Raw genomic sequence first — 18,989 nt, forward strand, 5'->3', positions numbered from 1 at the left:
GAGGAGGATGGCTACGTGCCTGTGCTAGTTAAGATAGTCTCTGTTTTTCCCCTTTGACCCCAAAGTGTTTAAAGCTCCATCCTGTAAGCAGTTATAACATTTCTTTTGAGCTTAGGAACTTAGTAATAATTCTTTTAGCATAGTTGCATTTTTACTTTGAAATTTTGATACTGTTAGCCTCATTATGCACTTTTGAATACTTCTTTACTTCTGCCTAAGTTTTGTTAAATGTGTAGCTCAGAATAGTAGGCTTGATTTGATCCCATCTGTCTTGACTGTTCCTCTGGTTTATTCTTCAGGACATTTAATGATTAAGTTCAGTGTCCTTCCTGGCTAAAGCATTTCAATATAGAGTTATTTTTACTGTTGAAGTTTGTTCTAGGTCTGTCACACTGACATGTAGCCAAGACCTCATTTCTGATAAAGGAAATAATGGATATGCTATCTCCAATTTAATTTTTCTTTCCATGTTAATTACTTGAGAGATAACACACTAAGGGAGCTGTACTGCTTTAGAGTTCAACCATGAAGCTTCAAATGTGAGTTGTTTTGCATGGCACAGATACAGCACAGATGACAGAATCACAGAATCAGTTGGGTTAGAAGAGACCTCCGAGATCATCAAGTTCAACCCTTAATCCAACCCCACATTGATTACCAGATCATGGCACTGAGTGCCATGTCCAGTCTCACCTTAAAAACCTCCAGGGTCGGAGAATCCACGACCTCCCTGGGCAGGCCATTCCAGTGCCAGACCACTCTCTGTAAAGAACTTCTTCCTGATACCCAACCTGTGTATACACACATTAATGTATATACCTATACACACATGTGTGAGTTCCCATGGGACACCTGTATCACACAAAACTAGATACATAAATGTATCCATGTGTGTATTTCCCTGTGAGATGTGTTTATCCCAGTCCACATGGATCTATGTCCTCACACACGTGTACAGCCTTGCTCTGGGATGCACATCCCCGTGTCCACTGAGCCCCTCCCAGACCTCAGTGAGGCTGCAGCAGCACTGCTCACCCAACTGTAACACAACATTTATTGCCTTAATAAATAGAAACTTACTTGCTATGAATTGAGTAATCAATGATTGTAATTCCTGGAGATTATGTACTTGCTCACCCATTTCCCCTCAAACTGCTTTTCAATCTTTTGTGAAAAACTACTTCCCTCTGCCCTCAGGCAGCAAGAAATAAATAGTCATTAGTATGCTCAGAATGCAGTTATGGTACAAATACTGTCTAGACTTAAAAATCCACAGGTTCATTTGCTTCATACTGGCTTGCTTTCTTACTGCAGTAATTTATATTGTTGGCTCTCAATTTGGAGTTTTTTGCTAACCGTGGACATGGCCATCCCAGCTGTGCACCATGATCAGAGACCCTTTAAATTCCTTCTGCAAGTGATACTGTGCCTAATCAAAATGTATCATTTCAGCTCTTTTTATGGGCAGGACTCTTAGTCTGATGCAATCTTATTTTAGAAAGGATTAGTCTGCCCTTTGGTGCTGTTACTGTATTACTGTAAGTACAAAATGCTTAGCCTGACTACAGGGACAGCCAGTGTTCGACATCAACAGGGGATTAACTGCTGGGAGCGTTTTCTGGGACTAAAGCAGGCTCTCACTGGCCCTTCCTTAGCGTGCAGACTGTGCAACTGCCCTCTCCAAAAAAAGTGGATAGGGCTGGGGTGCAATTAATATAGGAAAAATAATAAAATGAAGGAAATTCTTATCACCTTTCACATCAAAATAGCATTATGCCATCCTTCAGTGACTGTGGATTTCTATTATTAATAAATAATAATATACAAAATCATCTTTTAATCAGTCACAGATGTAATGATGCATGATTAACTCGGTTTTATTCAGTACTTGTGCAGAAAGAATATTGATAGATCTAAGTGCTTGTATTAGTCTTCCACTGACATAAAAAATAATCTGGACAATATATTAATGAGCATCACTTCATCCTCACCTTGTTCATGTTAGTTGTATATGTTGCAGTGGTTCTGTGAGACAATGCTGTAGTGAATTGAAACATGCATGTTTAACTTCTAGTACTGGATTTGTTCTCTGTCTCATAAATCCTTTTTTCACAGAGCTTTGAGGTACACACATTTCTTTCCACCTTGGAGCTGCAGGTGCTCTCTGCAAATCAGCCTTTTCTTAGGGCTGAACCAGGGGCCAGTTTGGTACAGGCTGTGGAATCTTGCTGTCTTTTTTTCTTCCTTTGGCCCTGAAGGTGGGTCCATATGTAGGTTTTGGGGTTTATGTGGGTTTTTTAACCATGTGGTTTGGGGAGAACACTGCGGTTCCTCCAGGCTGTTTCCCTCTGTCCACGTCTGTGTTCTCAGAGACATGTTAAGTGTCACATCCCTGCCTGTTCCTTTGGATATGTTCCTGAACATTTGTATAGGAATCCAAATAACCCTTTTCTAAACTCACTTATACCTTCTGTCTCCACTGTGCCCTGTGTCAGCAAATTTGACTTTCTTTTGACTTCTCAAACTTTCCCCTTTCTTGAATGCTGACCTTTCCATTGTAGAGGGGGATCTTCATTCTCCTGTAGAGTTGTGAGGGTGGTGAGGTGGGTTGTTTATTTGTTTTACTTTTGAAATGTGGCAAATATTTTATCTTTGCTGCTACCACAAGGAGATAAATGTTCAGGCATCTTCTAGGCTGCTTTCTTTTTTTTGTAGTCTGCTCATCCTTCAGTTTTTGGGGGTTATGGGCAGGTTTTTGCTGCTGCTGGGTTTGATTTTTCCCATCTTTTTCCTCATTTTCTCTGTTTGCCTCATAGTTCCTACCTTGAAATCAGATATTTGTATATTGGATTTAGTTGGTTGTTCTCTCCTGCTGCAACATTAAATGGGATAATATTGGATTGGCTGTTGTAGAGAGACTTTCCCAGTAACAGTCCCTGCACAGTGTTAGTGTTTGGTCTTCAGTGGCACACAACCTTTCATGTAGATTTTTTAGACTGGTTCTGCTAAGGTGCCTAATTTTCATGTGGAATGTTGGGCAAATCGAAGGTGAACAAGCCTTTGTCTTGTGAGCCCCAGCTTAGAGTGGGACAGGCTGTTTAGTATGTGCATTTGGAAAAGGTTTTAAAGAAATGGCTTTTGCTGCAAGTGGAATTTATGCTTTCATAAATTAAAACCTTTCAGGAGTTTTAAGAAATTTGCATGATTTTCACTGAAAGTAAAAGGAATTCATGTTGCCTCCTCTACGCATTACTGAAGTAGTAAATCACTAATAAAAGTGTTTATGGGAGGAAATGCAGATATTTTATTGTAGTGTATATATATGTGTTTCCTGTTCTGTCATCTTGTTAAGTTTGTCTTGCAGAACAACAACTTCATAAATTGTTTGAACAGAAACTTGAACATTTTCCTGGGCTAGGCAAAAAGAAAGTGAACAAAATTGCATCTTCTCTTGCTTTCCTGATAGAGTCTGAACACAGAAGTTGGTTATGGCAAGCACAGCCATAGGATGCAGCCTTCTTGCTTGGGTAGAGTTCCTTCATACTTTCAAAGGCAATATGCACCTAATCCAGTAATTTTTGAGCTTAGTTTTATAGAACAGAGTTATTGAGAACACTTTCCATCCATTTTAATCACAAAGGTTAAGATTTATTTGTCATTGCGTGCTGAATTTCATTGCACTTTTAATTTTCAGACAAAAAATAAACTGCTCTTGCTAAGTGGTCGTGCATTTCAATATTTTCAAATTGCTAAAAACAGATAAACTTCATGTTATGTTGCCAATTTTCTTACCAGCTGCTCTTCTTTTTGCAAACAAAAGGACCATTTTGCACTTGTAGCATTTTCCTTCCGTGTTTTGTCTCCCCATCAAACTACAGAACAGCCTATAAAAATATTCCAGTAATTCAAGTTCTTCATTTCAAGCAAAAATGTGTGCTCCTTTCTGACCATAATATCAAATGATTAAACCTAAAAGCTTTGCTAATGTTTATTATTCAGACTGTTTTAGTGGTTGATTTCAAGGTTAACTCTGGAATGGGAGGTTAATAACCGTGAGGGTGCTCTGGTCAGTACAGATTCCACCCCTCCCTCCCCAGTGGAATTAAGCTTAAAAACTGCTTCACTATAATTTTAAGATTACATGATTAATAGTTCCTTTGGTACCCAGTATAAAACTGATAAAACTGGAAATAAAATCAAGATAATGGCAGTGATAAAGACAGCTGTGTTGGTGCCTTATGTATTTGAACATGCTCGTGAAATGGGTGTTATGGCTCATACAACTCGTTACTTACACAGAATAGAGAATTTGATTTTTGTTCTGGGAACAGCTTCTTTATTTGCCAGATTTTTATTTCTTATATATTGTTTTTCAAGCCATCTCGATTCAATTCCTTCCCCTCTTTAACATCACGTAGTCACAGCTCAGTTTTTTAAAGTTACTATAAAAGAGAAAAATGAAGAGTTCTTTAGACAATCCTCAGTGGGATTTTTGGACAAATCACTTGCCATCCCAAGCTATGGCACTGACTGGGTGTTGCTGAGGAGCAGAGGCCCTGCTGGATGTTGTCACCTCTGGTGCCACAGCAGGAGCTGCTCCTGGCACTGCCTGGCTGAGAATTGCCCCCATTAAATGTTCTGTCACTGAAGGCTGAGGAGTTTGGAGAGTATAAATTTGCTCTGGAACGAAGGGCACTCGAAACATTGGATTTAGAGGAAGGAGGTGGAATGGTGCAAATGCTGCAGAGCTCCTGGGGAAAGGGGTTTGTGTGCCTGTGTGGCCATGGATTTGCAAACTGTGCAAGAGGAGACAAGGGAAGACACACTTTGGTTCTCAAAGGCGTCTTTTAATGAAGAGGAAGCGTTTCTCAAATTGCTCTTTATGATAAAACTGAGGATGAGAAGTGAATCTCATGGATTATGACACAAAACTCAATATTAGGCATTCAGTTAATTTTAATATTACAATTTAATTGTAATTGAATTACACCAGGAGCTTCTCTGCAGAGACTGTCACTTTTTTCTCCTGTTCTGGAGTTTCTCTGTGGTGTGGTAATGCTTCACCTTCAGTTGTGCTGTTGTGATTTCTCACATGATGTCTCAATTAGTGGTTGTTTAATACAAATTACAGCAGTAATGGCTTGCATTAGTGCAGCCTGTCACACAGTGAGAAGGGTTTCTTTTGAGCAGCCTCTTTGGTTTTTTTTCTGTGCTGTACTCTGAGTCCTTTACTTCTTTTTGATTATCAGAAGCTTTTATTATTCAGACCCACCTTTGCTATTAACACAAGGTTTCACAGCTCTGGGTACTAGAAATCAGTTCAATTTTAATACAAGAAAAATATTTTATTTCTTTTTTCCTCCATGTCTATTCCTTAAATCATTCCTGTAACAGAAATATGTGTTAATAATAAGATCATTCATTTAACCAAGTACATGCATTAATAAGGTAAAATCTCTTTGAACTCTAGTTAGTTTTCAATCTTTGAATTAGATTTAAAAGAATGAAATATTAGAATTTTTACCATAAATTTAAATAGAAATTGAATAATTAGAACCAATGGTAGAATTAAGTGGTGACATTTCAATGTTAAATATGATGATCTGGGATATTACAGTAGATATTTTCACTTCATTTTTATGAAGGGCAAGATTTTTATGAGCACTAATTCAGAAAAATATGGGTCTACTTAATGGAATCATTCTCTTTAAGGCTATTTATGCTGACATTGTTTTTTCCCCTGCTAATACCCTTTCTGGAGTCTGGAAACTTTACTCATTGTCCCTTTTTTCCTTAGTTTCAGCCCAGACTCTGAAGAGCAGCCTTGATTCCATGAACCACCAGATCCAGCGGCTGGAAAATGACATCACGAATTTCCCCAAAACACAAGATGAGCACGATAAGTTTGTAGAAAAGATGAGCATATCCTTTTTTTATGTCCTCACTGGTGAACTGAACATTCTCATTGTCTGGTTAAATATTTACAGCACTTGAAAACAGATTTTGAGTGTTTTCTTCCGTGCCTTTGTTCTAGAGTAGAGAAGAAAGCATCAGAGAACACACTGAGTGTAAGAAAAGATAGAACTGAGTAGAATTAAAGCATCTAAAATCAGACTTACTGGGGGAAACCAGAGAAGTTTCTGGAAGAGAGTAGTTATATTGGCCAGTCAGAAAAATAGTAGTGTGGCTGGGTGTTCTGTTTTGTTTTTTTTTTTTTTTTGCCTTAAAGAATCATAATAATAACTATTGTTGAATAATTTTTAGAAAAAATATCTTCAGTAAAGTTGATAGCTTTAGATGTTGGTGTTTTTTGAAGGGCATTATATATATATATATAATTTTGTTAATGGTTTTCATGTTTAACGGGTCATTTTAGAGAAACAATTACATTTTTTTGCACACAGAAGTATTTTGTCCTTTTATTTCTGTGGAGAAGAGAGACTGTAGATTCTTTAGCCACTACTAAGTCAAATCTGTGGGAGAATACCACATGATGTCTGTCTAGCTTGCTTCCCCTCCAAAATTTTCATATAGGCAGCTTTACATTTGCTCAAAAGTATAAAGTAGCAAGTGAAGTGTACTATAGATACAAGAAGCTCACAAAGCTGCAACAAAGACCAAGCAAAAACCCTTTTTTCTTAAAAGAAATCCATAGATTTTATTTTTCAGAAAGCACAGTTCTATGTATATATATTTGGAATGTGGCCAAGTCCAAGGCATTTTATGCATTTATAAAAGCTCAGATAGTTCTTTTGACATCTTTTCTTTCTCACTGCAAAAGTCTTGGGTTTGAGAGTTTTTCAAAGGAGGGAAAAAAGAGGAACCATTCACAGCTGCTCATCACGTTTAGCAGGTGGATGTATGGAAGGGCTCATCCCAACCACTGTGTGCTTGGAAAGTCAGTTTTAGCAGGATTTACCATCTGAATGGATTCAGTGACAGAATTTCACAAGAAGATATTTAATATCTTCTCTGTATGGATTTATTTTAAGTTTCTGACAAGACTGTGGCAAAGTAGCTTAAGGGAGACAACTCCTGACTAAGTGGAAAATTGTTTCTTATTCCTTGCATATTCTCTTCCACCTTGTCTTACTTGCAAGGTTAAGAGACTTGCTACTAGTAATCACAGTTATCAGTTCTGCTATTAAAAAAAGGCTTATTATTTCCCTGAGATACATTCCCATCAGAACAACCTCTCATATTGCCTTTTAATTGGGCTCTGCCTTGTCACCCCTGTGTGGGCTGAACTCTGCCACGTCAGCCCCACTCTGTTCACAAATGGCAGGAATGAAACCAACGTGCTGAAATGCACCTTTACAACCACATTTTCTTGTTAAGCTTGATGGCTCTGGTTTACATGTTAGAGAAATTATTTTTTAGTTGTGTTGAGTAAATGCTTTGCCCTTTGTCTTTTTTCTACCTATATATTTATTTATAAAAGTGATTGGCATCACTCAAATGATTTAGTGAGAAACCAGAGCCAAGTAGGTTAAATTTAACATTTTCCTCTCTGCAGTTTATCACCTAAAGTTCTTCTAGAAGAAAGCTTGTCTGACAGTGGAAAAGAGTTTAAAAACATTCATGTACTAATTCTTCTTTCTATTGGTAACAATAGGAGGGTGCTATGAAATTTTTGATAATTAATTGCTGCAAGTCTCCTGGGCAGCTTTGCTTCAGTGCAGGTATCTTGATGTCACAGCTGGATTACCAGCTCCAGGTAATTAAAACAGGCACCTGGAATGGGGGTGCCTGACAGTTTTTATCAACTGGTAGATTTGGTGGCTTGACAAAAGAGATAAGCCTGTAAGAAATGAACTGATTCTACCTAAGGATTTATGTTTGCATAATTAATAGATGACCTGATAAGTCCTGGGTTTCTTTTTTAGAAAGTCATCTGCCATTATATCAAATGTTCAAATTTGTTTCTGGTTATCACTGAGTATTTTAAAGTTTTCTACACACCCTTATTTGTTATTAGATTGAAGAATAATTGTTAATAATTGTTAAAAATGACACCCAGGTCTTCAGTGTGTATTTCTTTTTTTCTGTCATCTGGTTGAAGATTAGTTGTTGATGGCACATACTGAGATTAGAAGGTTAAAGCATTTCAGACTGAACATGTCTCTCAGTGCTTGAGTGTTTCAGGAAATTTGAGATGTGTCTCAGCAGAGAGTTTTAGGATGCAGGAGTTACCCTCTAACTCAAGGCATAGTTTCTCTTTCCTGTAATTATGAATGGGACCTTCTTCAGAGAACATGCAAGGAATATTGCTGGTATCATACCAAGGTATGAGATCAATGGCAATAACAATGCCACTCATAATAATGAAATTAATTAGTATTTATAATATAGAAGCAAATTCTGTGAAAGAAATTAAGAAATTTTATGTTTTCTTCACTTTTTTTAACAAATAAGTTTTTGGTACTGTGAGTGACAAAAAAAGTGTGTCTGTGTTGCTTGCAGTGACCACTGTGCACTTTTGGAGGTCACTGTGTGGAAATATTTCTGTGGGATTCTCAAGTGGCTTTTATAGTTGCTGTCTTGCCATCGTGCTGGCGTTGCAGTTTGTCTGCCTTGAGATTTCTGCAAGTATTTAATTGCCTGAGTTTTGAGGAGTCCTCCCAACGCCCTGAGGCCACAGGGATCCTGAAGTTCACCCTATGGCTGGCAACAAGAAATAGCTGATTTCCTAAGGAGGGTTATAGCTCTGCTGTGACACAGAGGAGAATGTAGTATGGGTAAGCAAAAAAAAAAAGGAGAGTAAAATATTCCTTCTGTGACTTTCTTGCTGTATTAAATAGCTAATGTGTGATTCCTAAGACAACTTCTTTATGATTTAATCCATGGCTGGAATTGCACTTTACTTGAAGAACAATTTGTAAATAATTCAACTTTAAATGTGAGAGGTTTCTTTTATAATTAGCCCTGCTCATGCAGCACTGGGGAGTCTGATTCAACAGTTTAGAACAGTAATTACAGACTAAGCCAAGTCTGGCTTTCACTCATTTTAATTCAGTGTTTGTGCCTCTAATTGAAGACTTTTTTTTTTCCTTTGGTTAATTGCAGAACTCTGAGTTTTAGATTTACTTGCTGTAGGTGTATACACTGGTTTCTTTCCAGTGATGTTAAAATGTGAGTGTCTAGTTGGGGATCGAGGAAGATATTCAGATTAATGGAGTTTAAATGTAAATGTTATTAACAAAGATTAAAGACAACAGAATCAAAAGCAATTTCAGAGGGAATAAATGGAAAGTTGTACAGAATTAACTTTTTAATTAATCTTGACTTAGAACTATAAATACATAAATAATAAATATGACTTCTTTCCCCCTTCCAACATACACACACACTCAATGACAGAAGTTTGTCCCTGTAGAAAACAGACAGGAGCTCTCAAGGGGAGGAGAGAAGGGGTGCCCAGGGGGCAGGAGGGCACAGGGTTGGTCACTGGGTCCAAGCTGTCTGTTGTCCTGCTGCCTGGAGAGAGTGACTTGGGCTGTTTTGCTTTTGGACCATTATATGTTTTATAAACAATCTTACATTAATGTGTTTATATAATGTGTCCTAGATGCACTGGCATATCTTGAAATGCAGAGTTTATGTGGCTTTTCTGGTTTTCAGCTGTATCATTTACCCTATTAAGAGACATTAACATGCCTAATCTTATTAAAATCTTTTGCCTACCAGAGCAATAAATGCTGCCATTTCTAACATTTCTTCTGACTGATTACATACATGTGAAGAACTAAAAGCTTATTTTTAAAGAATTTCAAAATTAAGGGAACGATGAATGAAAGAGCAAAAATTGCTGCAGATAAAGAAATTTCAAAGCACTGTGCCTTCATCTTATCATTAAATGGAACAGCAGCAATTTCTGAACTAATTTTAATTTTCAGTAAGGAACACCATTCATTAGAACAGAATCCTTTTTATGAAATAAAAAAGCTGCCTTCCTGAAAGGCATGTATTCTCACTTGATATGTATTTATGCTCACAGTTCCATCTAATAATGATTGCTGCTTCACAACTGAATGTGAGGGGGTTTATTTCCTTACTTGATGTACTTCAATTGTACAGAAATGATCTGGGGAGAACTTTGCTTTATGTGTGTGTGGGACTTTTATACACTGAAAATTAGCTGTTCAGTGTGCATTAAACACAAGGGAGGGTTCTCTGGTAGGAGCTGAGCTGCAGAGGGGGAAGAGCAAATGTGCTCCACACCAGGATCTCAGCATCTGGAAACGCGGGGAACCTTTCCCCCCTCTCAGAGTGACTGAGCAGCAGGACATCATTTACACACTGACATGAAGTGCTGAAAGAATGTTAATGGCATTAACACTCTTGTCATCTCTTAACACTTGGGATTTCCTCCTGGCTTATTATGGAAAAATAATTCACTTAAAGTGTTTGGAGATGTCATTTTCAGAAAAACCTATTTTTGTTTTTCAGACACCTTGACATGTACTGGTGTTTTAATTTCTGCCTGAAAATGTACATTAATATCTGAATTGGTTCATAAAAAGGGACTTCACACAAATAACCCCAGAGGGAAGAAATTTCTAGGAATTTCTGTATATGTCCCTGCAGATAAGTAACTGTCTTTTGCTTGAATGTATTTCAATGTGTTTTCAAATGTAGAGGCATTTCTCAGTACTCTGGGAACTGGAAAAGAGAACTATTCCATGATTTCTCAAATTCTAGGTCATATATAATCCTTAAAACAATTTTATACATGTGCCTTTTCTTGCAATATTTATATCAAGTTTTATGGTTTTGCTATCTACAAAAATGACATTTGAAAACACTTTCATTTGCAAGTTCGGCTCTTGACTAAAGGAGATATTTTGGGGAAATCATGGTTATTTATCCAGATAAAATACTCTTCCTAAATATTCTGTAGGGGTAGAAATCTGCCTTACTGCTTCTAAACTGAGCATGGCTTTTATTATTTATGTTTTAGATTGTGATTGCCTTATACAAATCATCAGGGTGGTTTCTGCTCTTAGTGCTGAGCATTTGTTTAAAGTTAATTCTCCTGTCTGCAGGTCAAGCCAAAGTGCAGGGAGCAGCCAGCAGAGAGCCCAAGGTGTGTTTGCTCCAGGGAAAGGCTTGGCTTGGATCACTCAGTGTGCACAGGGGAGGGAAATGCAGCAGGAGTGATTTGTTTCAGTTTAGTAGATCCAAATATCAGCTGTTCTCTACAAATCTTACCTCAGAGAACAACTGAAAATTGGTTAAATGCTTAACCAGGGAATTTTTTTATTGTTTTCAACCATTAATTGTTATTCTTTCTTGCTAATATAGGGAAAACAGAACAAATAACACTAAATTTGTATTATTGACATTGTTTTTAAGTGAGGAAAGGCCAGAAATAATAAAACTTTAAAATCCTTTTATTATTCTAGTGAGGAAAAATAGACTACTTTAAGCTTCATTCAACCCTTCTGAACTTTGATTTACTCAGTTCTTAAGAGGATCAGCTGAGGCCATCATATGGTCTATTTTTTTACCACCCATGAAATAATGATGAACTTCAGCATTTTCTTAATATTACAATGAGCATCCAGCAATAGGAGGAGACTTCTCATACTTGATATTTATTATTTAAGAATTTGTTATTTTTGTATTACGAGAAATTATTTCTTCTAAAAGAAACTTGTGATTAATTTAACTTTTTATTAGCAGCATAGAAGAAACCCCCTATTTTTGCTTATTACTAAGTTGAAGCAAAAAACTTTGCACTGCTTACTGAAGGTACAGCACAGAAAAGCAACCATTTATTTGCTGTTGAAACTTTAGTTTAAGGAGTTTTATGTTTAAATGGAAAAGGCCTTAAGCAGTAATTGTAAGTCCTATAATGCTGTATGTTTTCTGCTTTACAATTAATTTTAGTGTATGAATTGTTCATGTTTCAAGGAACTTTTTGAAATAGAACATATATTTAAGTAGAAGGAATGCCAATTTTTTCCCTCCTACAGACTTGCATCAATTGGAATTCATTGGTAATGAGATCATAAAATGCTCTTAAGAACTTCCAACTTGTACTGTCTGTTCTAGAGAGTTTTTTATGCAAATTGATTGACATGAGTAAAGAAAAATATCATGTGGTTGGTGTACATTTAATTTTGCATCTAGGACGCTCTGTTCTAAGTTTTGTATCTCTGAGACAGTTAAATTTGTGATTTGAGTATAGATTTGAGATTTCAGTGATTCTCTTGGCTGTTTGACAGCTCCCAAGTCTGAGTGCCCCAGATTTGCATTATTTTGTGTTGCCCCAAATGCAGGAAAAGAATCACTAAACTGCACTCTTGAAAAGGCAATTGACAGTGTATCATTTTCGGAGAGGTTACATTTAAAACCCTTTTATCTGGGAGCACTCGGCTCCTGTTGAAATGGGGCTGCTGAAGCAACCAAGACACACTTGATTAAACTGATGGTGCTTGTAATTCTCGAGGTACAGCTGAGGGCTGACGTATTTCATCAGCATTGGCAGAAAATCCCACTTCTGAAAGCACTGTGATACAAGATAGGAAGAATTAGTTTGTACATATAATCTGCTTTACTTTTCCAAACTAGAGGCTTTTTTAGAAAATTCAGGGCATCACTGAATAAACAGTGTTTTCTTCTTCCATCCTTGCACTGCTAATTGTTTAAGCTCGTGGCATCTCAGCATTTTGAATCCTGTTGAAGAACTGAGTGTGCCAAATTCAAAATCAGATTCCAAGCAATTTCAACTGTATTTAGTCACAGATATTCAATTGGCATTATTAAGCTATGGGGAAAAAACCCCACTATTTGATGTTGTAGAGCTCAAATGTCCTTAAGTTGTTTCTGTGGTCTTTAGAGAGTGAAATGATCTGTCTGTGCAGAGTTACCTTTGAGTATGTACCAGTTTAAAAATAAGATAATCAGCAGATCCCAAACACGGCCAGGACCCACTGCAGTGGGAAGGCACAGCATCAGAAATGTGTTCTGATGAGCAGCACAGCAACACTCACTCACAGACAGTGCCAGAAGCTGTAATCTGTTTATTTATTTATTTTTGGAGATCATCTCCTTCGCTGACAGTCCTGATATAACTGTTTCTGTTCAGTTTGATTTCCACTGAGAAATGTCAGTATGGCCTTGTGGCACTTCCTAATCCTTTCGTTTATCTAATTTTTCACCCTGGAATGAAAAAAAAATAATCCCCTCGTTAAAATTGGTTTGAAATATTTGAGTGACTGGTGTCACATTTTGTGTGACTGGATGTTTGACATGAGGGGCAATAGGCATAAGTGAATTAATGTAAGGTTAAATGTACTGTTTCTGCTGTAAATATTCTAACCTACAGTGCATTATCCAGTTGTGTTTGCTGTGATATGCAGCAGGTGAGTGCTGTGCATCTTTTGGTAAAGGTAACTTATAAAAATCTATTGCTGAAAAAAGGCCAATTATTTTACTGTCTTAATAGAATGAATCTCCTTTTCTGATCATGACTGAAACCAGTTACATTTGGTTTGTTATTTAATACAGTAAATGCCAGTGGTGCTAGTTGTTCTTTCTAAATTAGTGTGGGGGGAAAAAAATCAGTTTGTCATGATCTTGTTCCAAACCCAATTTCAGGATTGCTTTGAAGCTTTTTATACTGGCCATTTAAAAGGAGACTATTTTCCTTTATTTACTCTTGTGCTTTGAGCATACATGGTTACTAAGCTGCAACCTTTATAGAATTAGATATTTCCCAATTAAAGATGAGTTTAACCTTGTGGAAAAACAACTTTGATATCTTCTGCTTGGTCAAGTCCAGTTTTTCTACTGAGACACAGTATAAAATTAAGTACATTTTCCTTAAGCTGTTTCTTTGCCTTAATTTTTATGCCCTTTGCTTTGTTTCTTCTGAGTAAATACTAAGATATGTGAGAAATAGTGGTGGAGGAGCCTGTCAGTCTGTCTTCTGTGTGAAATCTGTAAATTTAAAAGGCAGAGTGGAATTACAGGGGCTTTTGTAGGGTGTGTGGAGCAGCAGGTTTATCTCAAACCTGAGCACACCATAATTTGCAAATCTCATCCCATCTCCTCTGTGTTCTGCCTCTCTTTCTCAGCTTTAATGAGGCATACTGAAGATTTCTGGAGTAAATGTGGGTGATTTTGTGTGTGTGGTTTCTAATCACCCAAAGTATGAAATTTTTCTTGAGGTGCACTGAAATTCTGTATGTTCCTTTGTGGTGCACTGTGCATCAAAAGAATTGTTAGTCTGTTTTTATTCTGTACCATCAAGTACCAGAGATGCTGTTCAGATATTTCATGTTAATTGTTTAATTTGATGTAATCTGTGTGTTGCTCAGTGAAATGGAATTTGGGAAACTTTAAATTGGTCATGTCTAATCTGGCAAGGTTCCAGATGTTTATTTTTATCCAATGTGAGTTTTTTACAGTACTTTGCTGTGCTTTTGCTTGGTACCTGCCTTTATTCCCTTTTTATATTATTCTGTTTTAATAACTTTATGTTCATTGCTGGGAAAGGAATTCTACCCAGACCTGCATAAGTGATCAGGAGATATTCCATTCTTTTATGAACAAAACATGTTATAAGCCAACAGAGAGATATTAGTAAATCATTGTTTCAGTGCTTGACCAGTTATGTGAAAACTCTTGATTTGCTTTGAGACAAGATCAGCCTCAGAGTACAGGCCTTGAGTGTATAAGCACAGGATGATGAGAAGTAACAATGTGTTTGGTGGAATAAGGAATCATTCAGGTTCTTCAGGGACTGGGGAAAGTCCATTTTTATGTACTTGCTTTAGGAAGAGTCTGTAACAAAAGGCAAACGGTGTTTCAGTTGAATTATCAGATTAAAAATCAGTAAATAATGCAGATACAAGGGAGAGAAATACTGAAGGGTTCTGGATCAGGAATCAAGACCTAATAGTGTGGGATACTATGATGGAAAAACCCAGTAATGGACACGTGCCTGTGTGAGGGTGTCGTTTGCTGGCAAGATAAATTGTGCACTCTCTGCTCTTTTTATGAGGTAAAACCAAGAAGCAAACACAGTTGGAAATGCAGTGTAGACAATATGTTCCTCATAAAGGAAAATTAATTAATTTGAGTTTTGCTAAGGGTGCATTCTCTATTTGGTTGTGTAGAGATGTCAATGTAAGCCTGTTGATTTCAGGATTTTGTCATGTTTGTATAGATACCATTTACCACAGAATTTGGGCAAGGCTGCAGATTGTTTCCCCCAGAACTGCAAACAGGGCTGGCAGGGTGAGGGGTCTCACCCAAATGTGGGTGGCTGGGCCTAGAGGGGAGGAAGAGTGAAAGCAGAAGCACACAGGGACAAAAAGTATGAAAGAAAAGTGCTGTAACTCATATTCATGAAAAAGCATATCATTCTTCATAAATTATTGCATCTGTGAACTAAATTAAAACTTTGTGCTTATCTGCCCTCACTTATGTCTCATGGAAGGTTTGTTGAAGAGCTTCCCCAGATGGTGAGTTTACCCAGTTCAGGGTCAGTTGGCATTCATTTTTTGTTGCCTTAATGTTGCTTTTTGAAAAGTTCTTTTCTTCCATTCTTGTTTTCCCCTCAGTTCAGATGGACACAGAAAGAATGAAATGTGTCTTCTTGCCAAATTCAACACATGGTGCTTTTTAAAGAGCTTTCCACTCCTTTATTATCATACATTATTTCTTTTCTGTATTTTTTTCCTGTTTGATTCATCTTCCTTAAAGCAAACTGAAAATGCTGACTGTGTTCCAGGTGATAACTATAGGATTATATAGGTATAATCTTTGCTTGGATTGAATTTGAAAAGCATCTAATAATGTGTCATGTATTAGTGCATAACGTTCTTTTCTCTTACAACTATTTGATGTCAGTTCTAAAAAAAAAAAAAAAAGACAAATCTCTTTGGAAAATGATGCTTTGAATTTTTACTGGTCTGGACTAAGGCTCAGTTTTCATAAAGTTAATAGTTTAAAATACAAGAACTATGGAACATTATAAATGAAATTTGTGTTATACAAAGCAGATTATCAATTTGCTTTGACAGCTTATTTCTACCTTCAGATTTTCATTCCTTTTCGGAAGGAAAGGCCTGATGTGAGGGGACATCAGTTCATATTGATTTCTTTTCATATTGGGTTAATTGAATCCCGTGAACAGGAGTGTGCAGATAATCTGGACATTCCATTAGAGTATAAATAAAGGTAGAAATTGGTGAATATCTCAAAGAGGGAGACAAGGGTATGCAGCAGGCAGCTGTGTGGCAATCAGGAACTTCAGACAGCTTGTTTTTTCTAATTTTTATTTTTACTGAAAAACATATATTCTGTAAATTATATAGTATGCAGTTTTGTTCATTTAATGCAGACATTTGATTAGAGATTTGTGTTGGATTTTATGTTTAATCCCTAAGATTATGTGGATGTGCCACATGAGGGAGCTCCATTCTGTACTGCACCCAAAACTGGGCTTCAAAGCTGATGCTGAGGAAGATTTAGAGGGGATCATATACCAGAAAGGAGGAGAATATAAAACGAGTTTATGTTGGTTAGCTAGTGAGAGAAAACTTCTTGACAATAATCTACACAGGCACAGAGAAATTATATGGGAGAAAAAAGCTGCTCATTTACAGGATTTTAAAGAATAAAATTCCATGAACAAAATTCTACTTCTGTACATCTAATGGAAATCTAACAGCTCCTTGATTGTGAATAATTGCCTGAGGGAAACTGTGCCTTCATCCTTGAATTTATATTAAAGCAAGTTGTGCAGATCACTGGAAGATATTTTGGTAAAGAATTGTGCACTATTAGGGGGATAATCCATTAGAGATCCATTTTCTAATTGTGGTATGCTTGTTTTAAAGTCAGAAATTGAGGGGAGAGTGCACTCTGGAAATCCCTGGAGCTGCAGGGGATTTAGATCTCAAACCCAGAGTGTCCTGAGGCTCTGCTTTACAGCAACGTTGCTGATGATGGAACTGCTTTTTGCCCTCCACAATTTGCTGTTTCCCCCAAAAAATGTGTTTTAAAATCTCAAAAATTTTTTGAAGGGGAAAAATGTAATTAAGAAACAGGTGATGCTTGTGCATAAAAGAAACTTTGGGTTTAGATCCTGGTTGCCCTGTGATCATGATCTGCTTTTCTGTCTGACCAAAAGAGTTGTTCAGGAAATATTGAGTGTCTTGTCCGGGATGGAATTTTGAGGGATTCCTTCACTTTGCTCCCTTTGCTGTGTTTCACTCCCAGTGCTTCAGGGCAAGGCTGGTTGTGTGCAAGCAGTGCTGAGCTTCTAGAAAATAATTGCCCAATAAGTTATTAATACCACGGAACCATTTCTGAGGCAAAAAGAGGAGGGAAAGGACATGCACCATTTAACTCAAATCATTTATGGTGTGTGGTTTTGCGTAGGCAACTGGTATTCAGAATACTGGTTTGGAAAATAGAGTCATTTTTAGTGTTTTTCATTTTCTCCTCTGCTTGGATTTTTGAACACTTCATTACAGCAGTTGTTTGTGCTAAACAAATCTTAATTTGAATAAAATTATTCTGTACTTTTGTCTCAGATGACAGAATAATTCCTTTTCCTTCTTGATTTGGGCTCTGATCACATTAAACAATCAGAAGGGTTTTTTGATTTCTCAAAACAAGAAATTGAGGATTCTGACATTGTAGCATTAAAGGAAACCTAGAAATGTAGGGGGGCATTTCTCTTTTCCTTCCCCACACTTTACCAAAATCTTTATCTAGATGATGGAACCATCAGTCTCCTGATTGAAGCTTGTTAAAACTGGGTGCCACTGACAGCTCAAACATCCCTCTCTTAATTAAATCCACATGAAGGAAGGAAAAACTCCATGATCAAAGAGGAAGGCAGTGTGGTTTCAGTTCTTTGAAAGATTTAGGGCACCAAAAGCTATAATTTTTGTTTGAGGCATCTGATTGTGTGATCCCAAGTTAATATAATATTTCTGGGAGTGGCTCCCTTACCAGCCTTTTGCTGAAATATGGATCTACAACTGCTTTTTATTGTTGTTAGAACATGTTTGTCAATGTTTTGTGGTATTTCAAACAGTCACAATTAATTTGAATATAATATGCAAAACAAATTTTACAGCATCATTTTGTTTGTAATTGCTGCATTTTCATTGTTTTCTTTCTTGTTTTTATTCATCTAAAGAGATTTTTATCTAGTTGTTCCCTGGGGAAGGGATGCTATAAATCCATTACTCTTGCAACATTTCCTGTTTGATATATGCTTGAATATCATGTCTTCTCTGTTGCTTTCTAATTAATGAACAAATAGTGATTTAATTGTTTGCCACCACAAAAAAAAATGAGAGATGTGAGTTTGAAACAGCTACAAATACCACTCTTAATGCTGTTTCAAATTATTTAAAAATCATAATGTCACAAATGGGAATTAAGAACTAGATGATCTGTTGTAAAAGGTGCTGGAAAAGCACCTGCAGGGAGTACATAGAGAGTGACTCCTTTTCAGACTTCTCAATGTGGGATTCCAGCCAGGAATGCAATCCATGACTTTGGAGGGGCTGAGCAGAATCTCTGAATGTAGCACCAGTATGGGAAGACAACCTGGAAAGCATCACAAGCTGAAGTTATAAACTGGGGAATTCTTGACATTCTTTTGTAATTTTATAAGACTCTTTGCCTCTGTCCTGTCTTCTCATGTCCATTGTGGTGGCACTTCCAGCAGTTCCTGCCCTGCAGGTCCTGGGGGTGTTGAAGCAGCGGCTGCAGGTCTGAGAAGGCTCAGACTGAGAGGGTGAGATCATGGAATACATGACCAGCACAGTCTGGGTGAAGTTCTCTCTGTACCTGTATCTATTTCAATCTTCTGGTATCTTCTTATTCCCTACTTTTAACAGCTCTCACAGGTTCCGTTCAGAACAAATGAAGGTGAATTATCCACCTCTTTTGATCCTGAATGGCATTTTGACATCCTCCTAAAAGGATGTTTTTCACCTGCCAGGAAACTC

General features: G+C 37.1%; 1 protein-coding gene across 5 annotated transcripts in view; it reads left to right on the top strand.

Annotated features, from left to right (window-relative positions):
• DIAPH2 (diaphanous related formin 2) overlaps window positions 1–18,989 on the top strand; it is a 197,873-nt gene that overhangs the window by 90,135 nt on the left and 88,749 nt on the right. For all 5 annotated transcript variants that reach the window (XM_071569711.1, XM_071569712.1, XM_071569713.1 and 2 more), the window contains one exon: window positions 5,798–5,921. In XM_071569711.1, coding sequence (XP_071425812.1) covers window positions 5,798–5,921 — 124 coding nt within the window. The remainder of the gene's footprint in view (window positions 1–5,797; window positions 5,922–18,989) is intronic.

Source organism: Pithys albifrons, chromosome 14, assembly GCF_047495875.1.
Source record: "Pithys albifrons albifrons isolate INPA30051 chromosome 14, PitAlb_v1, whole genome shotgun sequence".
Lineage (NCBI taxonomy): Eukaryota > Metazoa > Chordata > Aves > Passeriformes > Thamnophilidae > Pithys > Pithys albifrons.